The sequence below is a fragment of the Narcine bancroftii genome, chromosome 6 (assembly GCF_036971445.1).
Source record: "Narcine bancroftii isolate sNarBan1 chromosome 6, sNarBan1.hap1, whole genome shotgun sequence".
NCBI lineage: Eukaryota > Metazoa > Chordata > Chondrichthyes > Torpediniformes > Narcinidae > Narcine > Narcine bancroftii.
Genome location: NC_091474.1, coordinates 77,456,537 through 77,474,393, shown reverse-complemented (window position 1 = coordinate 77,474,393; position 17,857 = coordinate 77,456,537). Strand labels below are relative to the sequence as shown.

The window sequence follows — 17,857 nt, the reverse complement described above, 5'->3', positions numbered from 1 at the left end:
AGGCTGCAGCTGACGTGGACATTACCCCTCCATAAATCTTCGTCCGCGAAGCCAAGCCAAAGAAGATAAGAATATCTTAGAAATTTTACCAATATGGATCTTGGTTTTTGATGTGGTGGCGGTTTCGGTACTAGCACTCTATGCACCCTTTCAATTTCTATTTCTTCATGTGAATCTGTCATTCCCAGCACCTTCAGGATCCATCCTTTTATAAATTCCTTCATATCTGACCCTTCTTTGCCTTTTTTCAGGCCCACTATTTTTATGTTGTTTCGCCTACTGTCGTTTTCCAATACGTCAAATTTTTGTGACAATAAATCTTGTGTCTCTTTAATTTTTTTTTCCCCACTCTCTTCCAACTTCCCTCTTAAATCATTTATCTCCATTTCCACAGCAGCTTCTCGTTCCTCCACATTTTCTACTCTTTTCCCTATTTCAGTCATGACCAACTCTAAGCTTTGCATTCTGTCTTCAACTCTTTTCATTCTTCTTTTGATTGAACTAAATTCTAATGATAGCCATTTTTTAATGGCCTCATTTGTTCTTCGAAAAAGGCTTTATCTAAACTTTGTCCTTCTATTTTACCTTCTTCTTTCCTTTGAAATTCGGTCTTCTTCCTCCTCTTATTCTGTGTCTATATCTAGATCTGTGTCATCTTCTTCTCTTCTCTGTATCTGTGTATCTTCATCCTTCTCTGATGAGCTGCTTCGGAATCCTTGCTGGGCCTCCAGCTGCTGTGTCTCCTGTTGTTGGGCCTCCTGCTGCAGGTCGACCCGTTGTTGGCCCTCCCGCTGCAGGTCAACCCGCTGCTGGGACTCCTGCCACAGGTCGTCCCCCTGTTGGTCACCCCGTTGCCACTCACCTCTTCCAGCCCTTCATTCTCTTCCTCACCACTCTTCTTTTCTTCTTTCTTGTTTACTTTCCCAGCCGAACGCCCCGATACTGGGCATCTCTCAGCAGGCCGCTCTGCACCTGGCCGCTCCTCAGCTGAGTCCCCCTCCCGTCACCGTTAACCTTTTCATTTACTTGCGCACTGCGCATGCGGAATTCTTCGCGCATGCGCAGTTGCGCACCTCTTCTTGGCTCTGAGAGGCATTTTTGGAGTCCACCGTTCGGGAGGACACCACTCCTCTGGGGACTCACCAACATCGGAGATTGGCCATTCCTCTCCACGGTGGCTCTCTGCTCTGATGTGCAGGTAAGGCTTTCTTCTTTCTTCTCCAGTGATTTTTCTTCTTCTCTTTTCCCTGTTATTCTTATTTTCTCTCTTTTGGGTGCTATCTTCTGTCTCTTCTCTGTAACTTTATCTTTCTCTTCCTGTATTTTATGTTTATTGAGCTCTGCTTTTTCACAATTTTTTTTTCTTTTCTCTGGAGAGGGCTGTTTCCACCCGACCAGCCACTACTCCATCACGTGACTCTCCCAGAGGCTGCTTTCTTAAGACACCGCCTCTTGTAGATGTCCTCTTGTAGAGTGGTGTAGAGCCTATGATGTCACAGGCTGAGTTAACAACCATCTGGAGTTTTTTCTTGTCCTGAGAGATGGGGCCTCCACACCAGACAGTGATGCAATCAGTCAAAATGCTCTCCACGATACCTTTGTTGAAGTTTTCAAGTCTTCAGTGACATCTCTTCAAACACCACACAAAGTCTAGCCGCTAGCAAGCCTGCCTCATGATTGCATCGACATGGAGGCTCCAGGACAGATCCTTGGAGATGCAGACACACAGTAATTTGAAGTTCTTGACCCTCTACACAACTGAGCCCTTGATGAGGACTGGTTTGTGTTCTCCTGATATCAACAATCATCTCCTTGAATTGCTAATTTTTTTTTGATATTTTTTTTATTTTTCACACTGTGAATCATATCAACCAAAATATGTACAAATATATCTCATTAAATTTACACAGTGGTCTTTTCTCCCCTTTCCCCCCCACCACCCTTTCCATCCCTCCCCTCTACCCACCCCCCTCCAATACCCATAAATATTCAACACATACAATACAATAAAACCATAAAACAATATTTTCACACAAAGGAAAATAAACAAGAAAAATGCATCATCTATTTATTACACACTGAATCTAGTCGTTTTGTCTTCTTATCATTTTCATTCTCATTTTAGGGGATGAAGGTCATAGGCAAGCTCTCTCTGATCTGTTCCATGTATGGTTCCCAAATTTGTTCAAATATTGTGACTTTATTATGTTATTTTTTCCAATGGAATACATTTATTCAATTCCATGTACCATTGCTGTACATTCATGCTCTCTTCCATTTTCCAAGTTGATATTATAGATTTTTTTGCTATCGCTAAGGCTATCATAATGAATTTTTTTTGCACTTTATCCAATTGGAGGCCTAATTCTCTACTTTTTATGTTGCTTAAAAGAAATATCTCTGTTTTTTTTTGGTATGTTATTTTTTGTGATTTTATTTAGTGTCTGATTTAATTCTTCCCAAAATGTATTTATTTTCATACATGCCCAAGTTGCATGTAATGTTGTTCCCATTTCCTTCTTACAGTGAAAACATCTATCTGATAATGTTGAATCCCATTTTTCTAATATTTGAGGAGTAATATATACCCTGTGTAACCAATTATACTGCATTATGCGTAACCTTGTGTTTATTGTATTCTTCATAGTTCCAGAACATAACTTTTCCCATGCTTCATTTTTTATCTTTATGTTTAGATCCTTTTCCCACTTCTGCTTAGGTTTATAGTTTATTTCATTTTCCTTATCTTCCATCTTAATGTACATGTTGGTTATAAATCTTTTGATTATCATTGTGTCTGTAATCACATATTCAAAGCTGCTTCCTTCAGGTAATCTCAAGCTGTTTACCAATTTATCCTTTAAATAAGCTTTCAATTGATGATATGCAAACATTGTACCATGAGTTATTACATATTTGTATTTCAACTGTTCAAATGTTAATAAATTATTTCCCAAAAAAGTTTTCTATTCTTTTGATTCCTTTTCTCTCCCATTCTCTAAAGCAGTGGTTCCCAACCTTTTACTTGCCACTCACATACCACTTTAAGTATTCTCTATGCCATAAGTGTTCTGTGATTAGTAAGTGATTGCTTAAGGTGATATGTGAGTAGGAAGGGAAGGTTGAGAATCACTGCTCTAGACCCAATTATTACTGAAATATTTTGCTTGAAAAAATTTGTCATTGGCCCATTTCCTTTGGAGTTATGAAACTGCGCACATAACGAATCAATTTGGAATGTTTAAACAGTAGTTTTCAAACTTTTTCTTTCCACCCACATACCACCTTAAGCAATCCCTTACTAATCACAGAACACTTATGGCAAAGGGAATACTTAAAGTGGTATGTGAGTGGAAAGTAAAAGGTTGGGAACCACTGCTCTCAAGGAAAGGTTGTCTATTGTAAAAAGGGATTAGCTGATTTTGCGTCAATAGTAATTTTGGTATTTGATTATTTGTTTTTTTCCTTTCTAAGTGGATCTTCTTCCATGTATTAAGTAAATGATGCAGTACTGGTGAGTTTTTATATTGCACCAGTTTTTCATCCCACTTATAAAATATATGTTCCGGTACCTTTTCCCCCCATTTTATCTAGTTCTATCTTAGTCCAGTCTGGTTTTTCCCTTGTCTGGTAAAAATCTGATAAATACCTTAATTGTGCGGCTCTATAATAATTTCTAAAATTTGGTAACTGTAAACCACCTTGATTTTACCTCTCTATTAATTTATCTAACACGACCCTTGGATTCCTCCCTTTCCACAAGAATTTCCTTATTATTCTCTTTAGTTCCTTTAAGAATTTTTCTGTTAAGGGAATTGGTAATGTTTGAAATAAGTATTGTATCCTTGGGAACACGTTCATTTTAATGCAGTTTACCCTCCCTATCAATGTTAGTGGTAATTCTTTCCAATGTTCTAATTCTTCCTGCAATTTCTTTATTAGTGGCTGATAATTTAGTTTGTATAAGTGGCTTAAGTTATTATCTAACCTGATCCCTAGGTATCGGATTGCTTGTGCTTGCCATTTAAATGGTGATTCTTCTTTAAATTCTGTATAATCCGCATTACTCATTGGCATCACTTGATTTTTCTTTGTGCTGATCTTGTACCCCAATATTTCTCCATATTCCTTCAATTTCTTATGTAATTCTTTTACTGATACCTCTAGTTCTGTTAGTTATACCATGATGTCATCTGCAAATAAACTGATTTTATACTCCTCCTCGATTATTTTTATCCCTTTTATTTTATTTTCTATTCTTATCAGTTCTGCCAAAGGTTCTATTGCTAATGCAAACAATGAGGGAGATAGATAGTGGACATCCCTGTCTAGTTTACCTACTTAATTTAAAGTGACTCGATACATATCCATTTACTGTTACCTTCGCCAACGGTCCATTATACAATGCTTTAAATCAAGTTATACATTTTTCTGGTAGATTGAACTTCTGTAATACTTTATGTAAGTAATTCCACTCTACTCTGTCAAAGGCTTTTTCTGCACCTAGAGCAACAGCCACTGTTGTTTTTTTATTTCCTTGAACTGCGTGGATTAGATTAATAAGTTTGCAGACATTGTCCGCTGTTCGTCTTTTCTTAATAAATCCAGTTTGATCTTGTTTTACTATTTTAGGTACACAGTCAGCCAATCTGTTTGCTAATAATTTTGCTATTATATTATAGTCTGAGATAAGTAGAGATATTGGTGTATATGATGCTGGTGATAGTGGATCCTTCCCCGTCTTTGGTATTACTGTAATTATTGCTGTCTTACATGAATCTGACAAGTTTTGTGTTTCTTCTATCTGGTTCATTACTTCTAAGAGAGGAGGAATTAATAACTCTTTAAATGTTTTATAAAATTCTATTGGAAATCCATCCTCTCCTGGTGTTTTATTGTTCAGCAGCTTTTTAAATTTTTCCTGTACTTCCTCTATTTCAAATGGTTTTATTAGTTTGTTTTGTTCCTCTTCTTGCAATTTCGGCAGTTCAATTTTAGCTAAAAATTCCTCTATTTTATCATCTTTCCCCTTTTTCTCAGTTTGATACAATTGTTCATAAAATTCCTTAAAATTTTCATTAATCTCTGTTGGATTATATGTAATTTGTTTGTCCTTTTTCCTTGATGCCAGTATCGTTCTTTTAGCTTGATCTGTTTTAAGTTGCCAGGCTAATATTTTATGTGTTTTTCTCCCAGTTCGTAATATTTTTGCTTTGTTTTCATTATGTTCTTCTCCACCTTGTATGTTTGTAATGTTTCGAATTTAATTTTTTTGTCCGCCAATTCTCTCCTTTTTGTTATATCATCCCTTTTTACTAATTCCTATTCTGTTCTTACTATCTCCCTTTCCAACTGCTCTATTTCGCGATTGTAATCTTTTTTCATCTTAGTCACATAACTTATTATCTGCCCTCTAATGAAGGCTTTCATTGCGTCCCATAATATAAATTTATCTTTCACTGATCCTATGTTTATTTCAAAATATGTTTTAATTTGCCGTTCAATAAACTCCCTAAATTCCTGTCTTTTTTAAGTAGCGTGGACTTTAACCTCTATCTATATGTTCTTGGTGGGATGTCCTCCAGTTCTATTGTTAATAATAGGGGTGAATGATCTGATAGTAGTCTAGCTTTATACTCAGTTTTCCTAACTCTCCCTTGAATATGGGCCGACAACAAAAACATATCAATCCTTGAGTATGTATTATGCCTACTTGAATAATATGAATATTCCTTCTCTCTTGGGTGCTGCCTCCTCCATATATCCCTAAGTTTCATTTCCTGCATTGATTTAACCATAAATTTGCCCATTTTATTCTTATTACTAGTCTTTTGTCCAGTTATATCTAACATTGGGTCCAAATTAAGGTTAAAATCCCCTCCTATCAATATATTTCCTTGTGTGACTGCAATCTTCAAGAAAAAAAAATATCTTGCATAAACTTTTCATCCTCCTCGTTAGGCGTATATATATTGAGCAAGTTCCAAAATTCTGAGTATATCTGACACTTTATCATTGCATAGCTCCCTGCCAGATCTATTATTTCCTCCTCTATTTTGATTGGTACATTTTTGTTAACTAGTATGGCTACACCTCTAACTTTTGAATTATAGGATGCTGCCGTTACGTGTCCAACCCAGTCCCTCTTTCGTTTGTTATGTTCTGCTTCAGTCAGATGCGCTTCCTGCACAAATGCTATATCTATTTTTCCCTTCTTCAATAAATTTAGTAGCCTCTTCCTTTTAATTTGGTTATGTATTCCATTAATGTTTATAGTCATATAGTTCAACATGGCTATCTTATATTTTGCATACATCTCTTTTCTACCTCTTCACCACCTCCATCCCCCTTTTCCCCATTTTCATCTCTTAGTTTTCTCTTATTACACTTAGTATACGATAACACATTTAAGACATAAAGTACCCCTGTAGTTCCCACATCCACTAATACCTTAACCCCAAAAGATCCCCCCCTCTCTGAGTTGCCCCATACCCCTTGCCGGGCAACCACAACTCCCCTTTTCATTTGGGTTGCGATCTTGTTCACAGCGTCAACTGATTTTGCAGTGACAGTTATACCCCCTCCACCCAGCCCTCTCCAGAAAACACTTTATTTTTAAAACACATATAACAATGCTGTCTCTCTCTTTTTCCCCCTTACTCCCTTCCTTCCCTTCTCTTTTCTCTCTTTAGTTCTTTACATATACATTGTTTTTACATCTTTATATATACTTTATCACCGTTCTTCATTCTTGTTACATCTCTTCATCTCTTCTCCTGTTCTGCAAATGTTCTGCGAATTCTTGAGCTTTCTCTGAATCTGAGAACAGTCTGTTTTGCTCCCCGGGTATAAATATTTTAAGCATGGTTAGATGTCTTAATATGAATTTGTAACCATTTTTCCATAAAGTTGATTTCGCTGTATTAAATTCCTTCCTCCTCTTTAAGAGTTCAAAACTTATGTCTCCATAAAAAAATATTTTTTGACCCTTGTATTCCAATAGTTTATTATCTTCTCTAATTTTATTCCTTGCCCGTTCCAGTATATTTGCTCTTGTCGTGTATCTCAAAAAACTTACTAAGATGGATCTTGATTTTTGATGTGCTTGTGGTTTCGGAGCTAATGCTCTGTGTGCCCTTCCTATTTCCATTTCTTCCTGCATTTCTGTCATTCCCAGGACCTTCGGGATCCATCCTTTTATAAATTCCTTCATGTCTGTGTCTTCTTCACCCTCCTTCAGGCCCACTATTTTTATGTTGTTTCGCCTCCTATAATTTTCCAACATATCAATTTTCTGAGATAACAACTCTTGTGTCTCTTTAATTTTTTTTTGTCACTTTCTTCCAATTTTTCTCTTAAGTCATTCACTTCCATTTCTACAGCCGTTTCCCGCTCTTCCACACTCTCTACTCTTTTCCCTATTTCTGTCATTACCAGTTCTAACTTTGCATTTTATCTTCTGTTCTTTTCATTTTCCTTTTAATTGCACTAAATTCTAATGATGACCATTCTTTTAGTGATCTCATTTGTTCTTCAAAAAATACTTTATCTATAATGTTCATCAGTTTTACCTTTTATTTCTCTTTGTCCATCAGTTTTACCTTCTATTTCTCTGTGAAGATCTTGGTCTTCTTCTTCCTCTTCTGTGTCTATCTGTGTTTGTGTCTTCTTCCTCTCTGTGTCTGTGCCTCTTCTGTTTTTCCTGATGAGCGGCTTGTATCTCTTTGTCGGGCCTCTTCTTGCTGGGCCCCTGTTGCTGTTCCTCCCCTCCTGGGCTGCTCGTTTGTTGTGCTTCCTGACGTTGGTCTTCTTGTCAATCTTCCCTCCGTCTGTCTTCCCCGTCTGTATTGTCGCACCTTCTTCCTCTGTCTTCCTTATCCTCCAGCTGAGAGCCATGGTGTCAGGCGTCCCTCAGCTGCTCGGTCTGTGACAGCCCGCTCCTCTGCTGAGCCCCCCTCCCGCTGGTGTCCTCTTTCTCCTCCAATTGTGCACTGTGCACTTTTGTTTGGCTCCAAGAGCCATTTTTGTAGTGGTGGTTCACGATCCTGCAGGGCAGGTACTGACCTCGAAGGTCGGGCGCTCCTCGTCACCACTGCGTCCTTCCTGTTCCTTCCTGCAGGTAAAGCCTTCTTCCTTCTTCTCCGGCGACTTTTATTACTTCTTTTTTTCCAGCTGTTCTTACTTTCTCCTTCTTGGAAGCCATCTTCTTTCTCTTCTCTGTATCTTTATCTTCTATTTCTTATTCTCTATTTTTGTTATGCTTTGCTTTTTCCTAACTTTTTTTTCCTATTTTCCTGGAGAGGGCTGGTTTTCCCGACCGGCCACTACTCCATCACGTGACTCCTCCAGATTTGCTAATGTTGAGTGCAAAGTTATTTGTGTGACATCATGCAATGAGCTGATCTATCTTCCTTCTTTATGCTTCCTCATTGCAGTTTGCAATTCTGCCAACAAGCCTGGTAACAAACCCAACCATTTCCTCATATCCTGACATAAATCTCACAACATGACAATGCCATAACAAATGCTAAAATGATATAGGTAAGCTTAACTTGGACAGTGAATTGTTAATACAGACCTAATCTATACTACAAGTTCCTATCATACACCTTTATCTATTTATTGAGCCAGTTTATCCACTTAAACACTGGAAAAGCTAAGTTAACTGGAGAACAAACATCAGCTATCAAGATGAAATAAAATGGCTTATCTTAACAGTAACTTAATCAAGACGAAATAAAACGGCCTATCTTAACAGTAACCTAATCAAGACGAAATAAAACGGCCTATCTTAACAGTAACCTAATCAAGACGAAATAAAACGGCCTATCTTAACAGTAACCTAATCAAGAAGAAATAAAACGGCCTATCTTAACAGTAACCTAATCAAGACGAAATAAAACGGCCTATCTTATCAGTAACCTAATCAAGACGAAATAAAATGGCCTATCTTAACAGTAACCTAATCAAGATGAAATAAATGGCCTATCTTAACAGTAACCTAATCAAGATGAAATAAAATGGCCTATCTTAACAGTAACCTAATCAAGATGAAATAAAATGGCCTATCTTAACAGTAACCTAATCAAGATGAAATAAAATGGCCTATCTTAACAGTAACCTAATCAAGATGAAATAAAATGGCCTATCTTAACAGTAACCTAATCAAGATGAAATAAAATGGCCTATCTTAACAGTAACCTAATCAAGATGAAATAAAATGGCCTATCTTAACAGTAACCTAATCAAGATGAAATAAAATGGCCTATCTTAACAGTAACCTAATCAAGATGAAATAAAATGGCCTATCTTAACAGTAACCTAATCAAGATGAAATAAAATGGCCTATCTTAACAGTAACCTAATCAAGATGAAATAAAATGGCCTATCTTAACAGTAACCTAATCAAGATGAAATAAAACGGCCTATCTTATCAGTAACCTAATCAAGACGAAATAAAACGGCCTATCTTAACAGTAACCTAATGAAGATGAAATAAAATGGCCTACCTTAACAGTAACCTAATCAAGATGAAATAAAATGGCCTATCTTAACAGTAACTTAAAAAGTAAACAAAATAAAAAGCAACTAGAGCAGTTACAGGAAAAGTTTTTAAAAAGCACAATGAAGCTCCCTCATTATGGAGAAGAAGACGAGATTAGATATTCAGGATGATGGTATGCCATTAAATAATTGTTTATTTTTGAGTTTCATTGTCGCGAAAAACTTGTCGTTTGAAATTTTGCATGCGAAATCTGATCATGCCCACCAATTGCCTGCTTTTAGGAACCATTCACAATGACTCCTGCTGGTGATGTTTCACAATTTAGCCATCTAGAGTACGAGCTCTTCTCAGAAATAGCATTAAAAGTTCCCATTAAACTCACTGGAGTCCCAGTTCAATCTTGCTAGATATTTATTAAATCACTAAATAATGCCTTTTAAAAATGTGAATTAAAGATGGTGGGTTGAGGTGTTAATGCGAAAGCAACCAATCGTCCAAAATATCTTCCATTCGGGCACCAAAGTCCCAAGCGTGTTGGATCACTCCAGCCTGCGATTGACACCAGATCCCCAAATAATCCTACATTTGTGATAACAATGAACCTGACATTATGTTGCACCTGTTCAAAAAAAATATTGTGCATGTATTTTTAACTATCTGTTCAGAACACATTAACAAAGTCATGAAGCTTTTAAGATCAAGAGTGCCATTCATCAATTTGATCATAATATTAGAAAGCCATCGACCAATCGGTACATCAGTTCACTGTATCTTGCTGTTCTGTCCTTGAACCACTTGATATCTGGTATTCAAATGCCAACATTTAATGAATCATAGGATGGAACTGGTCCATATCTGCACTTGCTCTAAAAGCAAGATCTAAATGGTTGCTACCTAATCCATATACTAACAATAATTTCTGTTTATTCCAGATATACCAGTGTTTTTTTATCATCTTACTTTGATTCTGAATTTGCTGCTTTTATAATCCTGCAACTGAATGAAATCATGATTTATTGATTTTTTTTGAAATAAAATGTGAAATTTAAATTGAAAAGAGATATCAAGAATGCCCGTGTACACCAGGATCAGACAGAATACGGCACATTCAGAAATGTGCTGACCGGCTGCATCAAGGTCTGGTATGGAGACACCAATACCCCTGAGCATAAAGCCCTGGAAAAGGTAGTGGACACAGCCCAGCCCACCATCAATAGCATCTTCAGGGAATGCTGTAGTCAGAGAGCAGCAGCAGTCATCAGGGATCCACACCACCCGGCACACACTCTGATCTTGCTGCTACCATCAGGAAAGAGGTATTGGTTCCACAAGACTTGCACCACCAGATTCAGGAACAGCTGGTACCTCTCCACCATCAGACTCCTCAATTCTGCCTCGCCCACGGGAAAAGAATACTTACTCTGACAATAAATCTGAAATCAAAATCTTAGTCCAAACTCAAAATACTCCAACCAGTGAAGCCAGATTTCCAGAAACTCCCAAGGGACCCAAGAGTATCGAGTAGTTGAGGGGGTCACAGAGATAGGATTGGGTGAATCCACAATGGAATTTTAAACACATGACAACTATTATAAATTTGAGGCAGGAAAAATTGCAACCAATATAGCCCAGAAAATAATTATAAAAGTGAGCAAGAACTGGTGTGGAAAAGAGCATGCAGAGTTGAGATGAGATTAAATTGGAAAACTACCAGTTCTCAAAATAGATCCTGTACAAGGAGCTTATGGAAAAGGAAGATTACTCCATACAAGCACTTCAAAACAACTGAAGAGACGTCTTCATGGGCCAGACCAATCCCAAGATTATGACGTAAATGACTCAGAACAAGACTCACTGGCAGTCCTTGACAAGATCAGTGTACAAGAGTTTCAAATCAGAGCAAAAAAGTAGTCTCCAGGCTTCAATGTGAAAGGCACCACAGAGCAACAGACAAGCATCATACCCACAGTGCAGCCAACTCTGTAAATCAGGGTTCAAATTTCAGAGAGTTGTAGGTAAAACTACAGATGACATTTGTGACAACACCATTAGCAACAAGGTTAAGAACAAGGAATCTTTCAAGTTGTTATTCTGGAGACATCGTGTCGAATTTTACACCAATGCGCACTCGAGGTCATGCAATGTCTTTCTATATTTCACTGCTTGAGATATGATGCATCAAACTATTCTGCACTGCCCCTGATAACTTGATCTATGGTGAAACTCAAAAATGTCATCTTTAATATATAGTTAACAAAATGGCTAAATACAAAAATATCAACAATAATCTATCAATGCTCTGGGTTGTGGAAGGTTCACCGGCAACATCGCAATTTAAATGGCAATCATTAATATCATAATGCGCTTCCTTGTATTTATTTTCCTAAACACAAATAAAATCTACATATTTGCATTACACTAATCAACATAGTATTATGTTTATCAACACACTTCAAGTTAACTGAAACTTCACCAGACAAAGATATTCAAACAAATTTTTTTAAACCATCAGCAAATCTTACCTTGTGGACACTTTTTGGATTTTTAAGCCAGGCATAATACATTTCCTCGAGATAATTTGAATTATTTCCATTGAGGGAAGGTTCTGAGGTTTCAAGTACAGTGTAAAGTCGACTCTGAAATAGTACAGCATTATTCTGGGCAAACCTCTTTATATTCTGGGGTTTAAATTTTGCAGCAAAAGCCCTCAGGTGAATCATGGCTACCTTCTTCCTCGAGCGCACACCTGAAATAAAGTTTCAATTATTTTAAAATTCATAAAAACATAAAAGGGTGGCACGATTGGTGTGGCGGTTAGCGCAATGCCTTTACAGTGTCAGCGATCGGGATTGGACCAGGGCTGGAATCCTGCGCTATCTGTAAGGAGTTTGTATGTTCTCCCCATGTCTGAGAGGGTTTTCTCCAGCAGTTCCAGTTTGCTCCAACCATTCAAAATGTATTGGGGGGGTGGAGGTGTAGGCTAATGGGGTGTAAATTGGGACGAAATAGCCTGTTACTGTGTTGTGTGTCTAAATTTAAATAATAAATTGGAGCAGGAATAGGCCATCTGGCCCATTGAGCCTGCTCTGCCATTCAATGAGATCATGGCTGATCTGATGATAGGCTCATCCCATCTACCTGTCTTTTCCTCATATCTCTTAATTCCCCTACCACATAAAAATCTATCCAACCTTGTCTTAAATATATTTACTGTGGAAGCCTTCACTGCCTTAATGGGCAGGGAATTCCAGATTCACTGCCCTCTGGAGAAAGCAGTTTCTCCTCATCTCTGTCCTAAATCTACTACCCTGAATCTTGAGAACATGTCCCCTAGTTCTGGTCACCCCTACCAATGATAGGTACATCTCCACCTCTCCAAATCATTCAATTTAATTCTAATTGAACAGATGCCTGTTTTCCTCCCAAAAAAGCCCAGTTCTACAAATTTGTTCAACAGTGGCCTGAAAGATTACACATTAAAAGTAAAATCAGAATGCTGGATTAACTCAGCAAGTCAAACAGCATACTTTATATTTCAGAGATAAAGATATACAACCCACATTTTGTACTCTAGCCCTTCATCAAGGTATGAGCAAAATATGGGCAGGCATCTAAATAAATGGTGGGGGATGGGCAGGGCTCAGTTTTTACTATCATCACTGCATTTGCAGACTTTTGTGTTTCAGTTCACAGGTTATGACATGTTTTGAAGCAGACATGAGAGGTGAACCACTATTAAGTGGTTTAAAGAACATCTTAAAAAGAACACTCAGATAGAGAGCTTCCACTTGTGGAGAAATTAAAACCAACGATGTGCAAGAATCAGAATCCAGAGAACAAAAATAAATTAAAGTGAATAAGAGAACAAATATATTATGTAATATTGAACCAACACAGGTCAGGATGTTAATGAGACAGCACTGTGCCCATTAAAACACTGGGATCAGAGTTTCAGATAAAAGAACATGGCAGGACAACAGGAGTGTTCAGGAATATTTCAAGGTAATCCATGTTGTTCTCTATTCCACCTTAACTCATGGCAAGGGCAGGAGAAGTCAGAGTGCAACCACAATTTTCCTTCCAGCCATTGATTCATTCACAGGTTTTGCCCACAGGATTGTTGTGCACTGCCGGGACACTCCTAATGACAACCAATGTAATCCTTGGTGCAGAATATGAATGAGCAGAGCCATGAATTACAGCTTCCAGAATGAAAACTGTCCAAAGTTAAGTTCTTTGGAGCTGACAATCAATTTTCTCTTTACTTCTAGATTTTACAGAGCCCATTCATCAGTATCAGGAACTGGATTCACTTGTTCGAACGTGACTTTACCAGGTTTAGCACAGATGCAGTGGTGGTTAGAGAAAGCCAAAATTTTGAATATAAACAGCACAATTTTAAAAATATATTTGCAAATTTTCAAGACAGAACACAAATTTATTTTGATGAGAAAAGGAATAAATCTTCACTGCAATATTATGTGCATCTGTAATCAGGAATGCACTGTTTAGGAGTTATTTGGTACACAAAAACATTCCCTGTGGCTACTTGTATTTCAGTCCACAAGTCCATAAAGTCAACTTCGAACTGGTTGACAACAGAAATGTGTTCAAATTGGATAACTTACTGGCTTAATAAAACCAGAACATGATGGAAACATTCAGGGCAAGTTCCACTTAAAAAGGGGTTAAAAAATATATATCAAAAGTCTTCACCAGAGCACGATCAAAGAAAGACCTGGCACTGAATCACCTGAAAAAATTCATGATCACAGAATGAGTTTTTTAATTTTTAAAATTAATTTACAACACAGGAGAACCAAATTCTAGCCATTAAACCCCTGCCACACAGTTAACCTATAACCATGTACAATTTGGATGGTGAGAAGAATCCACAGCACAGGGAAAACCACTGCAGGACATGGGCAAATGTACAAACTCCTTGCAGACAGCAATGGATTCGTAGCCCCACTGGCACTGTCATTGTGTTGTGCTAACCACCTCGCTAACTGTGCTGCCCAGAAGGACAGAAGCAGTTTAAAGGAATAGGTGTGAGCAATTTCAGAGCCTCCACAGCTTGAAGCAGTGTGATTAATTAAAATCAGGAATGAACAATTAGACAAGAAGTGGATACTTTTACATCATGGAAGGTTGTAAATCAGATACATAAAAGGTACTAGCAAACAAAGGAGAAGAACACATCATCTTGGAAGGGTAGTCTACCAGACAGAAAGAAATGAAGGCACACAATTATCTCAGGGGATTGTATGAAGTGAAACACAAAGATTTGCAGATGGTGTAATTATAGTAAAAACACAAAAATGCTGCAGAAACTCAGCGGGTCACACAGTGTCCATAGGAGTTAAAGATACATAACCAACATTTTGGGCCCGAACCCTTCTTCAAGAGGGTTGCACTGCAGGTACAGCAAAGTAGATGAACAGCAGATAGAAATGGAGGACTACAAACACGTTGGAAGGTTGTCGACCACATATACACACAGAAATTGAGCAAACATCTCAAAGGGTTCAAGACCCCCAGAAAGTGAAGTATTTAACATCTCAGAGGGTTGGAAACCATCTATACCCGGAGATTGAGGCACACAAACGTCTCAGAGGGTTTATTTCTGGAATTTTCTATTTAATATTTTCAGATCGCAGATAACAAACTGCAGATAAGGGGGGGTGGGGGGAACCACTGTATATGGTCAACAACCCTTCAAGATGAAACATTAGGGGCATTTAAGAGACTCTTAGACGCATGGATGAAAGAAAAATAGAGGGTTCCGGAGTAGGGAGGATTTAATACTATTTTTTAAGGAAATATATGGGTCGGCACAACATCGAGGGCCAAAGGGCCTGTTCTTCATCCACTATGCACAGACGCATAGCCAGAGAGAGACCTCCCAAGATTATTAAAGGTATAGATAGATATGGTGGACAGCCAGCACCTGTCAGCAAACAGAGAGGACCTATGTACAGAGTTCAGGGAGAGAAGTGTAGGGGTAACAGAGAGTTGTGGGGGCCTGGAGTTCATTGCCGGGGATGGTGGTGGAGGCACTTAGAAGACCCTTAGGCAGGCGCATGGATGAAAGGACAACAGAGGGTTAGTGGATACATGGGTCAGCACAACATTGAGGGCCGAAGGGCCTGCACCGTGCTGTATTATTCTACCCAGACAGTGAGCAACACTGGCGATGGCCGACATCCCGCATCTGAAACGCACCAGCGCCCAGCGAAGCCCGGGTCGCGGATACGGGCGGCCAGAGGGTGACGGCCCCACTGGCAGGGCTTAGGGTGGGGACACGCGCAGCCGGGCCGGAGGGGCGGGAGGGGGGCAGGGTGCTGCTGCTCGGGCGGACGGGACGCTGCCGGCCTTCCCGGTCGCCACCCGGCAGCGACGCGGCGGCTGGAGATGCCGGCCGGCCGGCCGGCCGGGTGGGCCCGCGGGCTCCCTCCCTCCCCCCACCCACCCACCCACTCGCCTGTCGCCGCTCCTTGCAACCGAGATGTCACACCCCCCGCCCCAACCGCTCACGCTCCTCGGCGGTTCACCGACGGGTCACGTGACGATCGCTCCCACGTGACCCCCTCCCTGGTCCCGGGCTCAGGTCACGTGACACCTCTTTTTGCCCCGAGGAGCCATCATTGCAAGAGGTCCCTCTCTGCCATCTCCCCATCAGAAGCACATTCCGCTCTCTGCCTTGCACGGGACAGCTCCCTCCGTGTCCATTGCCCACCCCTCCCTCCCCATCCATCGTCACCTTGGCACCAACCTGTGACTGCTGGAGATGCTCCGCTTGCTCCTACGCCTCCTCCCTCACCACCATTTGGGGCCCCAAACAGTCCTTTCTAGTCACGTGTGGCTCGTCTACTGGGTCTGGTGCTCCCGTTGTGGTTGCCTCGATATCAGAAAGACAGGGAGATCACCTCATTGAGGACCTTAGCTTTGTGGATCTCCCAGTGACCACCCATTTCAATTCCCAACCCATGTCTGTCCATGAGATCATGCCCTGCCGGACTGAGACCACCTGTAAATTGGAGTAACAGCACGTCATCTTCCGACTGGGCACCCTCCAACTGGATGGCATGAACATCAACTTCTCTGGTTTCCATTAACCAACCACCAGCCCCCAACCCCAAATTTAACCAAAACTCCAGATACCCCACTTCTGACTTTGCAAATCAATTTTCAACCATTCCTTTCTTTTAAAAATATTTTTATTGAGTTCAACAAGGTAAACTAATGATAACATAAATCAAATCATATCAATTGTAATTTAGAAGCATAAACAATTATTATGTAACTTATTTCATATAGGATATCAAATTCTATAATTATAATAAATTAAACAATTAAATCATAGCTCGTACTGTGTCCAAAAATAATATTGAATACAAATGATACACAAATTTTTCAACTCCTTCGAATTGACAAGTGTATTCTATCTTCAACTATTAATTTTTGCATTCCTTGATATTCTCGTTCCAACTCTTCTTGCGGTTTTGGGCCAAGAATTGCTGATGTAATTACAAGACCTGAATTTGCAATTTATATCCTGCATTTGCTTCCTGAAAAAAAATTGGGGATTGTGAGAGACAACTTCAAGCTGAACACAAACATAATTATAGATTTGCTGTATTACGTTGGAAGTTGAAGAAACATTACATTAACTTTAATTGAATGTTTAATCACTTAATGATACTTACACATTGTGTGAGTTCAACTGACCTAAAAATGTTTTCCTGCCAATTTTCGTTTCTACTCAGCATCTGATGCCTCTCATGTCAGTGTCCAACAATAGTGGGAAAATACTGGTGTATTCCAGTTGCCCTGGTGAGCATCTGTGGAGTAAGAAAAGGTGTGTTTCAGTTCTGATTGGTTATTGGAACTGGGAAAATTTAGCAAACAGACATGCTTAAATTTGCAGAGAGAGGTGAGAACTGAAGGAACAAAGTCATTCTTTGTGCTTGAGACCAAGAGAAGAGGGATTATACAGAATCCTCACCTCCATTCCATTCTTCCAGTTCCACTGGTTCTGCAGCATTTTTTTCATCTACAAATTTTCCAATGCCACCACGGTTATTGATAAAATCACAAACAACAATGAGGAAACATACTCGAGGGAGGTACATTGGCTAGTTGAGTGGTACCACACTAAATACCTTGCACTCAAGGTTAGCAAAACCAAGGAGATAACTGTAGACTACACGAGGAAGTCAGGAAAACATGAACCAGTCCTCATCAAGGGGTAAGCAGTGGAGAGGGTCAAGAACTTCAAATTCCCAGGTGTCAACATCTCTGAGGATCTGTGCTGGGGCCTCCATGTTGATGCAATCATGAAGAACACTT

The 17,857-nt window shown here is 39.3% G+C and overlaps 1 protein-coding gene and 1 long non-coding RNA gene across 6 annotated transcripts in view; both read right to left on the bottom strand.

Moving 5' to 3' along the window:
* The window catches only part of LOC138736244 (2-oxoglutarate dehydrogenase-like, mitochondrial), an 83,474-nt gene extending 67,395 nt beyond the window's left edge, over positions 1-16,079 (bottom strand). For 4 of the 5 annotated variants that reach the window (XM_069885433.1, XM_069885437.1, XM_069885436.1 and 1 more), the window contains exons 1-2: positions 15,990-16,079; positions 12,028-12,251 (exon numbers count right to left, since the gene is read on the bottom strand). In XM_069885433.1, the coding sequence (XP_069741534.1) occupies positions 12,028-12,225 (198 nt within the window). In that variant the 5' untranslated portion in view covers positions 12,226-12,251; positions 15,990-16,079. Of the gene's footprint in view, positions 1-12,027; positions 12,252-15,455; positions 15,821-15,989 lie in introns of those variants that run through there. The other variant, XM_069885434.1, reaches the window with a different exon arrangement.
* A 768-nt stretch (positions 16,080-16,847) lies between these two features.
* LOC138737536 (uncharacterized) overlaps positions 16,848-17,857 on the bottom strand; it is a 42,902-nt gene continuing 41,892 nt past the window's right edge. Inside the window, exons 3-4 of the long non-coding RNA XR_011341005.1 lie at positions 17,215-17,349; positions 16,848-17,076 (exon numbers count right to left, since the gene is read on the bottom strand). This is a non-coding gene — a long non-coding RNA (uncharacterized lncRNA). The remainder of the gene's footprint in view (positions 17,077-17,214; positions 17,350-17,857) is intronic.